This window comes from Sturnira hondurensis, unplaced genomic scaffold (assembly GCF_014824575.4).
Source record: "Sturnira hondurensis isolate 20B ecotype Veracruz unplaced genomic scaffold, ASM1482457v3 Scaffold0021555, whole genome shotgun sequence".
NCBI classification, from domain to species: domain Eukaryota; kingdom Metazoa; phylum Chordata; class Mammalia; order Chiroptera; family Phyllostomidae; genus Sturnira; species Sturnira hondurensis.
This window is the reverse complement of record NW_028094186.1, coordinates 5,534,236-5,546,727: the sequence shown is the minus strand read 5'-3', so window position 1 is coordinate 5,546,727 and position 12,492 is coordinate 5,534,236. Positions and strand designations below refer to the sequence as shown.

The window sequence follows — 12,492 nt, the reverse complement described above, 5'->3', positions numbered from 1 at the left end:
GCCGTCTTCTCTTTAGGACGAGTGATCTTGGTTTTCCCTATACCAGAATGACATGTTTCCTTCTCGTTCCCCTTTCCCCCCACCAAAGATATATTTGTTGGTTGATTGAGAGAAAAACATCCATCAGCTGCCCCACTACCCTGCGTACACCCCAACCTGGGATCAAATCTGCAACCGAGGTATGTGCCCTGCCCGGGGGGGATCAAACCTGTAACATTTTTGGTGCAAAGAACGATGCTCCAACTAACTGAGCCACCCGGCCAAGGCAATGTTTCTTACCTCAATTTATTTAGAGTAAGAAAAGCTTTCCATAGAGTGAAATACTAAAGCAGACATCAGGACGGTGACGTGCGAAAGGCTGAGGTTTGGGGAGCACCGCCCTCGCCCCCTCCTTTCCGGCAGGTGAAGCAGAGGAGGCCCAGAGAGCCAGCTTGCGTGGAGTCTGATTTAGAATGTGGGTTGCCAGTCTTCCCGCCCTGGGAGCCGTTCCAGCGCAGAGGGAGCACGCCCCGGTGTTAATGAGCTGATCAGCCCTGGGGTTAGCCATGGGGACAGATCCCTCTTGCTCTAGATGCCAGGCATAGGGAAAGTGGGGTACCAGGGGCCCAGGGATAGAGGAGGGGGGACTGCTCTCTTTGGGGGGTGTGATTCCCATCCAGCATCACTTGTTAAAAAGGCAGGTACCTGGGCCCCATGCAGACCCAGAATCAGACTCTCTGGGTACGGGGCCCAAGAACCTGCATTTTAAACAAGGTCCCCTGAGGGATTCTTATGAAGTCTCAGAACCGTGGCCTCAGGGAGGCGCTGCCTAGGCTGGGGGTGCGGCACCCAGACGTGGGCTTGTTTACAGGGCTTAACCTCCGGAGCCTGCTGGCCCTGCCACTTCTCACCGAGGGAGTGACCTCCAGAGAGACATTTCTTATCGCAGCCTGATTCCTCATCTGCGAAATAATGAATGAGAAAAAAGTATGTAAGGTTCTCAGCATGAGAGAACCCAGAAAAACGCATCTTCCCATTTCCCCCTTAGGAAAGTAGACGAATCTCTTCCTCTTCCTTCCGCCCTGGGGTTCCCTGACCTGGGGTGTTCGGGATCAGGGAGGGGCGTCCACCGCAGGCTGTCATCAGAGCTGAGACCAGCGCAGACTCATCTCCGGTCTGGGTGCTTGAGTGGAGGGTCCTTGGGTCTCTGTGGAGGGCTGTCTGGGTCCTTGCCTTTGGCTCAGCTCAGCCCAACCTGGCTCCTGGAGGGAACTCCAGAGAAAGCAGCCCACCTGGAGAATGACCTTCAACCTCACTTCCAAGGCCTCTGGGGAGGAGGGAAGTGTTCTTGATTTGTGACAGTTGTGATGGAGGGGGCTGGGAGGTGATAAAACGTGTGTCCCCTTTCCAGTCTGTATACACCCACCTGTTCTACTCTTTCCCATGCTTCTCACCAACCGGAAGCACTGATCAAGAAAGAGTTGAGGGTTTAGCAAAAATTCCTGTTGGTGGGACTCACAAACAACCCCAAGGGGTAGGTGTGATCACCTTCATTCACGGATCACAAATCTAGAATCAGAGAAGTACAACCACTGGCTCAAGGTCATACAGCTGGGAAGTAGCTCCGTTGAGAGAAATAGGATGAGCTTTCCTATCAAGTTTCATTCATTCATTCATTCACCAGCTATTTTATATGCCTCCCGCTTTGTTCTGGATCCTGGGGATGTAGTGGTCCTCCCACTCCGAATGCATTCGGAGTGTTCGCCTTCTCGTTGAGTGCCGAAGTAAGACGCGCTAGTGGCTGAATGAGTAAGTGACTAAGAAAACCATCAGAAAGTGGAAAGCAGAGACTTAGAATAAGGCGGAGAGACTGGGAGTAAGTGAGGGGGTGGGCGGGTTGGTCTGGGCTGAGAGTGTAGGGATGGTTTCCCGAGGGAGGGACTGTCAGCTGAGCTCTGGATGACAGAGGCCAGTCTTGCAGAGAGCCCTGAAAGAATCTTCCTGGAGGGGCCCCGAGTGGGTAAGGTTTGGCCAGGACTCTAAGGCAGAGAGAGAATGGCGGGGGGCGGGGATCTCTCCCCCGGCCTTCTCAGCTTCAAGTTTTCACAAACTACTTTAAAATCTCTTCTTTGTTTTCAGTGAGAAAACTAAAGACAACCCCCCCGGAAGACCCTAAGCTAGAGAGAGATAGGCCCTGACTCTGGGTTGGCCAGGCTGCCCTGGGGTCAAAGGCTGGCATTCGGCCAACCTCCGTAGTGAGCATGGATGCAGGGCCCGCCAGTGTAGATGCCCCATTCCCCCTCTAGGGGCAGCGAGATGTGGTGGAAGCGACAGGAGCCCCAGCCCCACCTGCCATCGCCATGAGGAGAGGGTGTGTGAAGGGAGCCCGGGCATCTGGAAGTAAAATCCAGCTGGAAAAACAGGTAGACATGTGGAGAGGTCATCAGTTGATGAGGGCCCTGGGTGGGACCACCACACTCCAGAGGTGGAACCCTGGATCCAGGTGACCCGAGGACTGGGCCAGCGAATGGTGGGAAGGGGCTCTGTGGGGAGAGAGAGCTCCCAACGCGAGCACTATTATTACTGTTGGTAAATCACTCACTGGCCCTCTTACCCAGACTTGCTGCCTTGCCACACCCAACCTCACCTCCTCGCCCCTGGGTGTGGCTGTCCTCCCCCTAAGGGGCACCTGGGCTGAGTCACCAACTGTCCCAGTAAAGAGTGTGGGAGGTAGGGTGAGACGTGGCCCTGGAACCAGACAGACCTGGGTTCAAGTCCCAGCCTTGCCACTTATCAACAAGTGACTCATCCTGAAGTTTCAGTTTCTGCAGCGGAAAAATTCAGGTGGCAATGGCTCCGGGAAGTGGAGAGGAGTAGGTAAATGGGCACTGCAGGTATTCAGTCCCGTGTTCCTTCTGCCCCTTTCCCATCGGTGTCCTGGTGCAGAACCTGACCTCAAGGGAAGAGGAAGCTCAGTGACTGCATCCTTCTGTCTGCCTCTTACATCCAAGTGTGCCTTAGAGATGGGGACAGAGAACAGAGGTGCCTGGGAGTCCCTCCCTACTTTGCACCTCTTATCTGATTCCAGTGATCGGAAATGGGCCCAGAACAAGAACTCACAGGGTGGGAGGGCCTTGCTTTACTTCAGGGACTCAGTTCTGGCTACCCTGAGACCCTCTCTGCCCGTCCCTCCTCTTGGTCCGAAGTTCCATGTCTTTGCCAACCCGGGATTCATTCATTCATTCATTCATCCAGCAAGTACCTATTGACACCTACTATGCCACCACCAGGCCCTGTACCAAGTGCTTAGCTCACAGAGGGGAGGGAGCCCTACGGACACAGCCCTTCCCCTGGCCCAGCCCCAGGTTTGCCCACCCAATGCCAGTCCCATCCACGACTCCGACAGCCCCCATTCTAGCAGCTGTGCACTCCTCAGAGACGTTGATCCTGCCCCGTCTTAGAGGTAAATAAATCCGAGGCATTGAAACTGACCAGGGTACTCACTGGGGCCACCATGGTTTGGGTAGGCCGGTCCTGAGTGGGGAGATCTGCAGGTGGGGGAGGCGGGGCTGATTCAAGAGAGACACAAAAGTGACAGCATTTTCTCTGCTGGATGGTATCACGCCCTGGCTTGCGATCTGGGTCACGGCTGCCCTCTTGGAGCCAGGAGCAGCTATCCAGAAGGCTCTGGGGCCAGCCAGGGGCAGGAGAGAAACTGGGGACCGATGGCATCCTCAAGCCACTAAGGCGCCACCTCTCCCCCAGACTTATTGTCATGTAAGGCCCTCACTGTTGAAGCCCAGTGAGTCCCAGTTTTCAGCAGGAAGCTTCCTGATGAGTAGAAATGGGGTGGGGTGCCAGGGGGCAGACTGGGAAGAGTCCTAGGCGGGATCCTGGCTCTGCCTTGTGCTGTTTGCGGGACCTCAGGAGGTCCCCGGGCCCATTCTGAGCATCGGGTTGTTCAGTTTTAAAATGGGAACAAGTGCTCATACCCACCAACGCTGGTGTCCACGTCACAGCCTGGAACATGGAAGTTCTGACGGACAACTAGAGTCGCCAGCTCTTGACCTTGAATAAATTGGACATCGAGCTTCAGGATCTAACTGACACGGCTTACACAGTCAAATAGAAGGGAGGGAGGAACTGGGTAGACAGAGAGAAAGACGATTTTCTCCGGATTTATTGGGATGGTGACTAGATTTGGTTGCTCTGTAGCAACGATAGCAATCATAATAACACTACAGGTAACGTTTAAAGAGGGTTACCAATGGTCAGGCACTGTGTTAAGACTCCGGCATTAATTTTGTTCAACGAACTAACCTCACCTATTTTCTTCTTCATTTCACTTGTACTTCATACACAAGGAAACCAAGATCCCTCCTGGAAGGTCGCGTGGCTAGTGGGTGATATAACTAGAATTTGAACTTAGCATCCACAGTTTTTAATCCCTATTATGCTCCTTTGCACGGGGCGCTGAGCTTCACGTAGACAGAAAATTGCTGGGCCAGCTGTTTCACGTATGTGTGTGTCACAGGCTGGAGGTCCTGGGTGGCTTCAGGGACCCCATCTCTGTGGTTGGAGACACGGCTAATTACGTACGAGTGGCAGATGGTGGATCCTTATGTGAAAAGGCCACCCGTTCTTTCATCATCTGTACATCCATCATCCATCCCTCCATCCATCCAAAGTCAGTTTCCCTAGAAACCAATCCTGAGACGAGGATTGTTGTGCAAGTGAAGGTTTTATTGAGGGAGTACTCTCAGGAGAAACCTGTACGGGAACAAGGAAAACAGGATAGGCCGGGGGACAGGGCAAGCAAAGAGGTGGCCCCAGACGTCTGACCCCGGGAGGAGCTCTTGGACATGCAAAGGTACTGCCCGCGTGGTCCTGTGCAGACAGAGGGTGGGCAGTCATACTCTCCGTGGTGTTATATTCCACTCTCATCGGCTAGAGGTGGTGGGGGGAGGGTGGGCGGATAGACAAGGTAGCTCCCGGCAGACAAGGTCATTTCTTAAGAGAGTGAGGCAGATGTGAGCACTTCAGAGCCCACATCTGGCTTAGCTGGGGAACTGGGCCATGAGCAGCTCTGAGCGGGACACCAGCAACATCTGCCACCACCTCCACTTATGAGTTATGGGCTCATTCAACCAATAAGCATTAATCGAGCACCTATTAGGTGGAGGAGCGGAGGAAACAAAGCTGTAACAGACTTGGCCTCCATCCTCCGGGAGCTCCAGTCTAGTTGGGAGAGACCAGAGGAGTCCAGACAATGATCTAGCGCTCAAGGTGAAGTTTGCTAAACTACAGACCCAAAAAGTGCTATGGGAGCTCAAAGGAGGGAGTGAGTCCTTGGAGCTGAGCAGGAATCAGCCGTGGAGCCTTCTGAGGAGCCTGGGGAAGGCTTAGTCACCCGGAGAAGGCAAGCGGGGCATTTCCGCAGAAAGCCTGAGTGAAGGCTTGGGGGCAGGAAAGGAAAGAGCCTGGAGGACGGTGGGGCACAAGCTGTGGGCCTGGGGCAAGAGAGCAAAGCTGGGGCTTCCTCCAGCCCTCTACTCCAGAGACTTTTACTGAGCTTCTCCTTACACTGCGTTGGGCACCAGGGACGCAGATGAGCCCGAGACAGGCATGGGCCCCACCGACCAGGACCTTCAAGCCTGGTAGGGAGAGGAATATAGCGCAGGCAGTGCAGGTCCCAAACTCCTGCAAGAGGCCCTGTCCTCGGGTGATAGAAGGTCTTAGGGTTTTAAGAAGTAGAGTCATGAGGATGGAAAGATCGGTGTTGTCCTTCAGAGAGGCCACTGTGGCTGCAGCTCGAACAGTGTATTGGAGAAGTGAGATGGGACTGGGAGGCCTAGGTTGAGGGCAAGGGAGAACCTGCCACTCCTCGGACCCCAGGCCCTGCTGCTTCTGCTCAAACACCATCCCCCAGGGCTCCCTGGCTTCAGATTTCCCTAAGATTACAACCCACCCTCAAAGGGGAGAGCCGCTGCCTAGGTTGGGAAGGTTTAGAAGGTCCAAGAGGCAAGGTGGGTGGTGGGAAAGAAGCTGAGACCCTCCCTCTTCTAGGGATTGCGTTCAAGGAGCCAGGCTGGTTCAGGAGGTCAGCTACCCTTGGGGCAGGGGTGTCAACAATCCTGCCGGACTTCCGAGGGCCAAGGGCTGGGGTAGGGGACGTGGGGCAGCTGGGCAGGCTTCTCCTAGCACATGGGGGTTTCATCCTTGCAGCTGTACTTGGAGAACCGGGTGAAACGCAGCTTCTTGTTGTAGGTGCCCATGTTGCGATTCAGGCAGAAGGCCAACTCCTTGTCACAGTCGCATAGCTGCTGCTCACACCAGCTCCCTTTGTCAGCTGTGGGTTGGAGGAGGAGGGGGCTCAGCGTCCGCCCCGGCCTGAGACAGGGTCTGGGGTCCCTGGAGGGAACCTCAGAAGGCAGTGCCATCCTTGCTCAGATTTAGGGTGTCCTCCCAGCTACTTTGACTCCGGCTGCATGACCGTGGGCCGTACCATGACCGCCCCCCCTCCTTGCGGCATGGTGCCTTTACTTATTTATTCGCCCATGAAATGAACAGCTGAGCACCTATCCTGTGGCAAACCCTGAGGGGCACAGGACTGAACGCAGCGGATCTGTGAGGTTCACACTCCCATGGGGGCAGGAGATACTTGAGAAGCACAGAAAGGAACATCACAAACTGTGCTCCGTGGACGTGAGGAGCAACACCGGGGCTGCAGGACAGTCAAGCGGTGGGACAAGAGCCATCTGAGCTGAACTTGGAAGGGTCTGCTCTCCCCGTAGAAAGCCAGGGTGAAGGAGGGGGAGTGTTCCGGGCAGGCGGCAGAGCGTGTGCAAAGGCTCTGAGGCCGAAGGGACCGCTGTACTTCAGTTTCGTTTTCTGTGCGACGGGGATGATGACCACGTGCTGCCTCAGGGAGCTGGTGGGGGAGTTAAAGTGAGGGGACAAAGCACTCAGTGCCTGGTCAGTGCTCCAGCGTGGGCCCAGGGGCCAGGTTAGCTGGGATCCCACCCAGGCTCTGTTGTTTGTAGCTGTGTGACCCCGGGGCAAACACTTCTTCACTCAGTTTCCACAGAGGGGATCTGGGTGGGGCTGCCTCCTGGCTGGGCTGCTGTGAGAGTCGATAAGAATGACAGTGGTGACAGCGACATCAGCAGCCCGTGTCATCTCTGGAGCATGCACCCTGCAGCAGGCCTCTGTGAAGCTCATTCTGTCTGCCCTCGTTTGAGTTCTTAATAAACTACACGGGGCAGAACAGTATTATCGTCCTCAGTGTACAGATGAGGAGACTGAGGTTCAGAGAGGGTGAACAACGTGTTCAAGGTTACACAGCTGGTCAGCAGTGGGCCTGGGATCTTAGCTGAGGTTGACCCCTTCCAGATTCTGAAGGGGTCAAAGCCCCGATAGGACATCTCCCTGCTCCCGCCCCCATTGGACCTTTTTATATTCCTGCCCCCTTCCTGGCACTCCTCCATGGCCCAGCTATTACCACTTGACACCTAAGAAAAACAGAGAAGTTGAGTAGCTTGTGCCTCACTGCATAGCATGGAAAGGCAGTGAGTGACAGCCCGCCTTCCTCGGCGTCCAATCCCGAGGCAGGACAGGAAGAAATGCACACTCACAGCACTGGATGTCCCCCTGGTCAACCGTGTACTTGTAATGGTCTGTGTTGAAACGGCAGTTGTGGAGCCTCAGGTGCATATAGCAGCAGTCGTGAGTGTGGCAGCACCTGGAGGGAGAGGACAGGAGGTGGGACATTCCTCGCGGTCATGCCAATGAACCTTTACCGGGTGCTTCCTGGGTTCCAGGCCTTTCCAAGGAATGCTCTCTTAACCTTTGCCCCCACCCTCCGACACGGGCACTCATGTTACCTTCCCCTCACGGAGGAGGAAACAGAGACTTGGGGGAGTCCAGCCGCTTGCCCAGGGGCACACAGCCTGCGGGAGTGGATCAGGGAAGCGACCTGGGCCTGGGGAGGCTCGCATCTCTCCTCTGGTGGATTCCCAGGGTTGTGGTAAAGGTCAAAGGGGATAACGGCAAAGAGAGGGGGGGGCTTTTAAAAAACACTGCACGGTGGCAGTGGGCAGTGTGCGTGGGTATTCTAAACAGATTAGGGGTTGGGAGTGCAAGCGGGCATCTTCGGAGACTTTGGGGAACCCTTTAGAAGGCAAGCCCCAGGAGGGCAGGGGCTGTATTGGTCGGAGCTCGGCAGAGTTCCCAGCACATAGCACAGAACGAATTCACAGAATGAGTGAAGGCGTGGAAGAAGGTAAAGGGGGGATAAACCGCGGTGGAGGGAGATGACGCGGGCGGTAAACGCACAATACAACACCCAGGGGATGTGTGGCAGAACTGCATACCTGGAACCCGTAGGATTTTACTAACCAACGTTACCCAATAAACTCAATTAAAAAAATAAATGGGTAGAAAGAAAAGGAGAGAGTCCTGGGGTGCAGGCAGGACAGGACTACCCCTGTGGGCCTGCCTGGGAAAGGGGTTACCTATCCGTAGCATCTACAGGTGTGCCTTTGCCACCAGGTCCACAGTGGCAACCATAGGGCCAATAGGAGGTGATGGGTGTCTTCCCGGTCACTTGTTTGACCATCTTGTTCAGGTTCCAAATCCCGCCCTGGGTTGGAGTCACACCTGCCACAGAAGACCCAAGGCACGTCGGTTTTATTCTCTGTCCCAGGCATTGAGGTCAGATTCAACCTCAGGAAGACTCGCCCTGCTTCCTGAACACCCCTCCCCGCCACCCTCATCCCCGACGCCACATTTGGTAGAGGAATTCATAGAGTAAAAAGCATGTCTGGCTCTTCAGGGAGGCAGCATGATTTAAAAATCAATGATTTTCATGGATAGTTTTTATTTCAGTCATAATAGCCTCTGGTTGGAATTGATCATAAGGGAAATTTATTTTCTTGGGAGAGAGAAATGTGTTACGATGAGTTAGGAGAAATGAAATGTATGAAGTCAATGAATTCGAGGGAGAATTTGCAAGAAAGAGACAAAAAAAAATAAGAAGGGGACTAAAATGTACGCGTGTGCCACCTCGACAGAGGTTTCGAGAACACGGATGGAGCTGAGAATCTCAGGGAGACTTGGGGTGACCCCCAGGTAAACGATGCTGTGATGAAAGCTCCTCACACAAACCAATTAAACTGTACGCCCAGGTGTGAGCCCCGCGCCGGGGGAGGCCAGGGTGCGAAGGGGAGGTTGGGAGGGACTCATGCAGAGGACCAAGGGTAGGGTCACAAACAGGTGACCTTGGCCTACAGCTGAAAGTGACTGGTGGTGTCAGGTATTTGCAAGCCTGTTGTGTCTCCCCTCCCCGTGTCCCCTCTGTGAGGCTCCAGGTGTACGGATGTTAAAGAGAAATCTTGGAAGCATTGACTGTACGGATGAATGATCTCAGGCCCTCCGGAACCCCAGATTCGGCGCTAAAGGCACCCAAAGACAGAACATTCCAAAGAGAGTGGCCATCGGTCCAACATGGGGGCCAATCAGGGACCTGAATTCAGAATCTTGCCTTTATGGCACGCCTCCATCCTTCCTTCTGCCCTAAATCCTCCCTTTTTCATTTCAGCTTAGACAAGCATGCACATCCCTGGCTGGCGTGGCTCAGTGGATTGAGTGCTGGCCTGAGAACCAAAAGGTCACTGGTTTGATTCCTAGTCAGGGCACATGTCTGGGTTGCAGGCTGAGTCCCCAGTTGGGGGTGCACGAGAGGCAACTACACATTGATGTTTCTTTTCTGCTCTCTCACCTTCCCTTCTCCTCTCTTTAAAAAGAAACAAATAAAATGCTTTTTAAAAAAGAAAAAGATGCACAAACCAACTCACACCTGAACTGTGCAGCTCTTTCTCTGGACAAGGCAAGCCATTATTAATTCAGCCTTGAGTCGGGATGCCTTAGGATGGTCTTATTTCTCCCAGTTTTGCAGTGAGGTGCAGCTAGCCCTGAGAAACTGAGGACTTCAACCTGTGGCTATGAGGGCTTTGTCGAACTGGCTTCGCTTCTCAGCAAGCCCTGCCTGAGCCTCTTTCTCCATCCTTACCTGCCACTGAGAGAGATGAAGCCTCTTTTTCAAGGGCTCCCACGGGGGTGGGAAGCCACATTGCCACCACTCCGTGCATGCGCTGTGTGTTAAGCTATTGATTGCTTCCTTAATTGTACTTACAATTTTATTAAGTATTTTCTCAGTAAAGTTCTTCTAACAACCCCGTGAAGAAGGTGCTCTCATGCCCATTTTACAGATGAGGACAGAGAGAGATAGGGTGGCTTGGCCAAGGTCACGCTGCCCGGAGACAGTGAGGCCGGCGTCTGAGTCGGGTTTATCTGTGTATTTTACCTCTCTGCTGTCTTGCCTCTGTACATCTGAGAGGCGGATTTCTGCAGCTTCACTGCAGCCTCCCTAATGGTTTGCCCCATGACTCTGGAGATGCGCTCCTCTGGAGAGTTTGGGAGTCTCCAGGTAACTCACAACCACATTTAAAAATGCATCCTTTCTAAAATCACATATTTTTGAGATGGTTAGGGAACAGAATGCCAATTTGCCAGCAACCCCATTTTTACATCTGATCTGCTAAAGATCCAGGAGAAACTGCTCCATCTCCCACCCAGAGTCCCCAGAACCCTCTTCCCAGGTTCAAGGGTGATTCTGAGTGTGAGTGGGTTGTAAATATATCCAGTGCTGTGTCTACGGAAGTGTTATTATTTGGTCAAACAGGCAGGTGGGGGGATCCATTTCTGTCATTTTTGTCCAAAGTACCATCGGTGTCAGCTCAGCAGACCCTGGATCCTGAACCTTTACTTTCTGACCTTCACAGCAGCCCAGGGGCTTGCTACCCAGCTTGGCCACCCAGACCTCTCTGGCCAAAGCCAACGTTCTAGGGGACCAGAAGCTGCTGATGGCTGTTTGCAAGGGGCAGAGGGTTGGGGGCTTGAGGGGCCAGGGCAGTGGGGATCCCTGCCAGCCGAGGAGAGATACAGGGCCTACCCGCATCCCTCCTTCCCTTCCCAACCGGGGTTCTTGTCTCCACTCACAAGTCAGCACCGCCAGCGCACACAGCAGGGGAAGCTCCATGATTCGACACAAGAGTGTGGAAGAAGCTGCTAGAGTCTGCTTCACATAGGCGGCGCCTTATATAAGATGCACCCCCGCCCCGCGGAGCCTGACCCTGCTTCTCCCAGCTCCAGCTCTTGAGGAGGCCACGTGGGTGCCCCTCTGTGTCCTTCCTCTTTTCTGGCACTGGGGAATTTTATTTTATTTTATTTTTAACTTTTTGATTGCAAAAGAAACACATGTTCCATGTAGAAGATGTGGAAAACATAAACAATAAGAAATTACGCCCGTACCATGACCCTTCGGGTTCCACGGCTCTTCACACACCTCCACGCTTTCTCCTGACCAAATTAGGAAAATGGTATGGGTGGTACTTTGCAGCCTCCTTGTCATTTACCAACGTAACTTGAGCAAGTTTCTTTGTCGTTAAATATTCTGCAGTGACATTTTGGAAGGTAGCCTCATATTTTGTTTTCTGGCTATGCCACTCATGTAATGAATCCCCTATTGGTGGACACGTGGGTCAGTGTTGATGGCTCTAGACCAGACAGTGGTTCGGTGAAAGGGACCTTTACGGTGAAATCTCAGTTCACGTCCGGAACTGGTGCCGCGGGACCGATCCCAGAAGTGGACTTGCTGAGGCAAAGCACATGCGCCACTCGTAGGTGACTGGTGTGCGTTGACAACCTGCAGAAGCTCCGGCCCAGGTCACAAACGAGAATGCTAAGAATGAACACATGGCGAGAACCCAGCCTCACTAGGAGCAGGTGCTGATGGCAGGACACGCGGGGGCATCATGGAGAGAGGGTCCTGGGCTCCCCCAAAGGCTCCACGGATGCAACCTTTCCAGGTTTCGTGGGCAGTCCACAGGGAGAGGAAATCGGTTTCCTTCTGAGCCCCCTAGATGGCTGGTCAAGGACAGAGTGCCCAAGCTGACCTTTCTGTTGCCAACTAATCGGTCCACCCAAAGACGTGCCCCAGAGTCGCTGCTGGGAGTCGCTGCTGGGAGTTGCCCTCTCTCTCCTCTCTCTTCCTTCTCTCTTCTAAATCTACTTTTTCCTTTGTTCCTTGACCCCATCACCAGCCAGTCACCTCCTGTGCGAGAAAAAAATCTGCACTCAAAGTAATTAAACAGCAGGTGGAGCAGGTGTCTTCCTTGGCAACCCTCCCCCCGCCCCCTACGCTCAGTACTCACTCCCTGACACTCGCGCCAGAGTCGGACCTCACCCTGCGCGGGGTCTTCTAGATCTGGGCTCTCGATGGGGCACGTGGCTACCTCCCAGAGCGCCAGCTTCCCACCGTTTGGTATCACTGGGCAGGAGCAAAAGCAGCCTAGGCCGGAAGGTGTTGTTGATTCCAGAAAGCTTTCCCCAGAGGGAAAGAAGCCATGACATTGATGCCATAAAGGGACCTCAAAAAAAGTTGTCCTGGACACC

The 12,492-nt window shown here is 53.8% G+C and overlaps 1 protein-coding gene across 2 annotated transcripts; it reads right to left on the bottom strand.

Annotated features, from left to right (window-relative positions):
• Positions 1-4,703: 4,703 nt before the first annotated feature.
• On the bottom strand, positions 4,704-11,156 carry PLA2G2D (phospholipase A2 group IID). 2 transcript variants are annotated; one of them, XM_037032918.1, is made up of 4 exons: positions 11,038-11,148; positions 8,493-8,637; positions 7,614-7,720; positions 4,704-6,328 (listed from the first exon to the last, which is right to left on the bottom strand). In XM_037032918.1, the coding sequence occupies exons 1-4, from the start codon at positions 11,075-11,077 to the stop codon at positions 6,177-6,179; spliced, it is 444 nt and encodes a 147-aa protein (XP_036888813.1). In that variant the 5' UTR covers positions 11,078-11,148; the 3' UTR covers positions 4,704-6,176. The 2 variants fall into 2 exon arrangements, with proteins under 2 accessions (XP_036888813.1, XP_036888814.1); XM_037032919.1 differs by lacking the exon at positions 4,704-6,328 and adding an exon at positions 6,353-7,102 and having other exon boundaries at positions 11,038-11,156.
• Between the last annotated feature and the right edge of the window lie 1,336 nt (positions 11,157-12,492).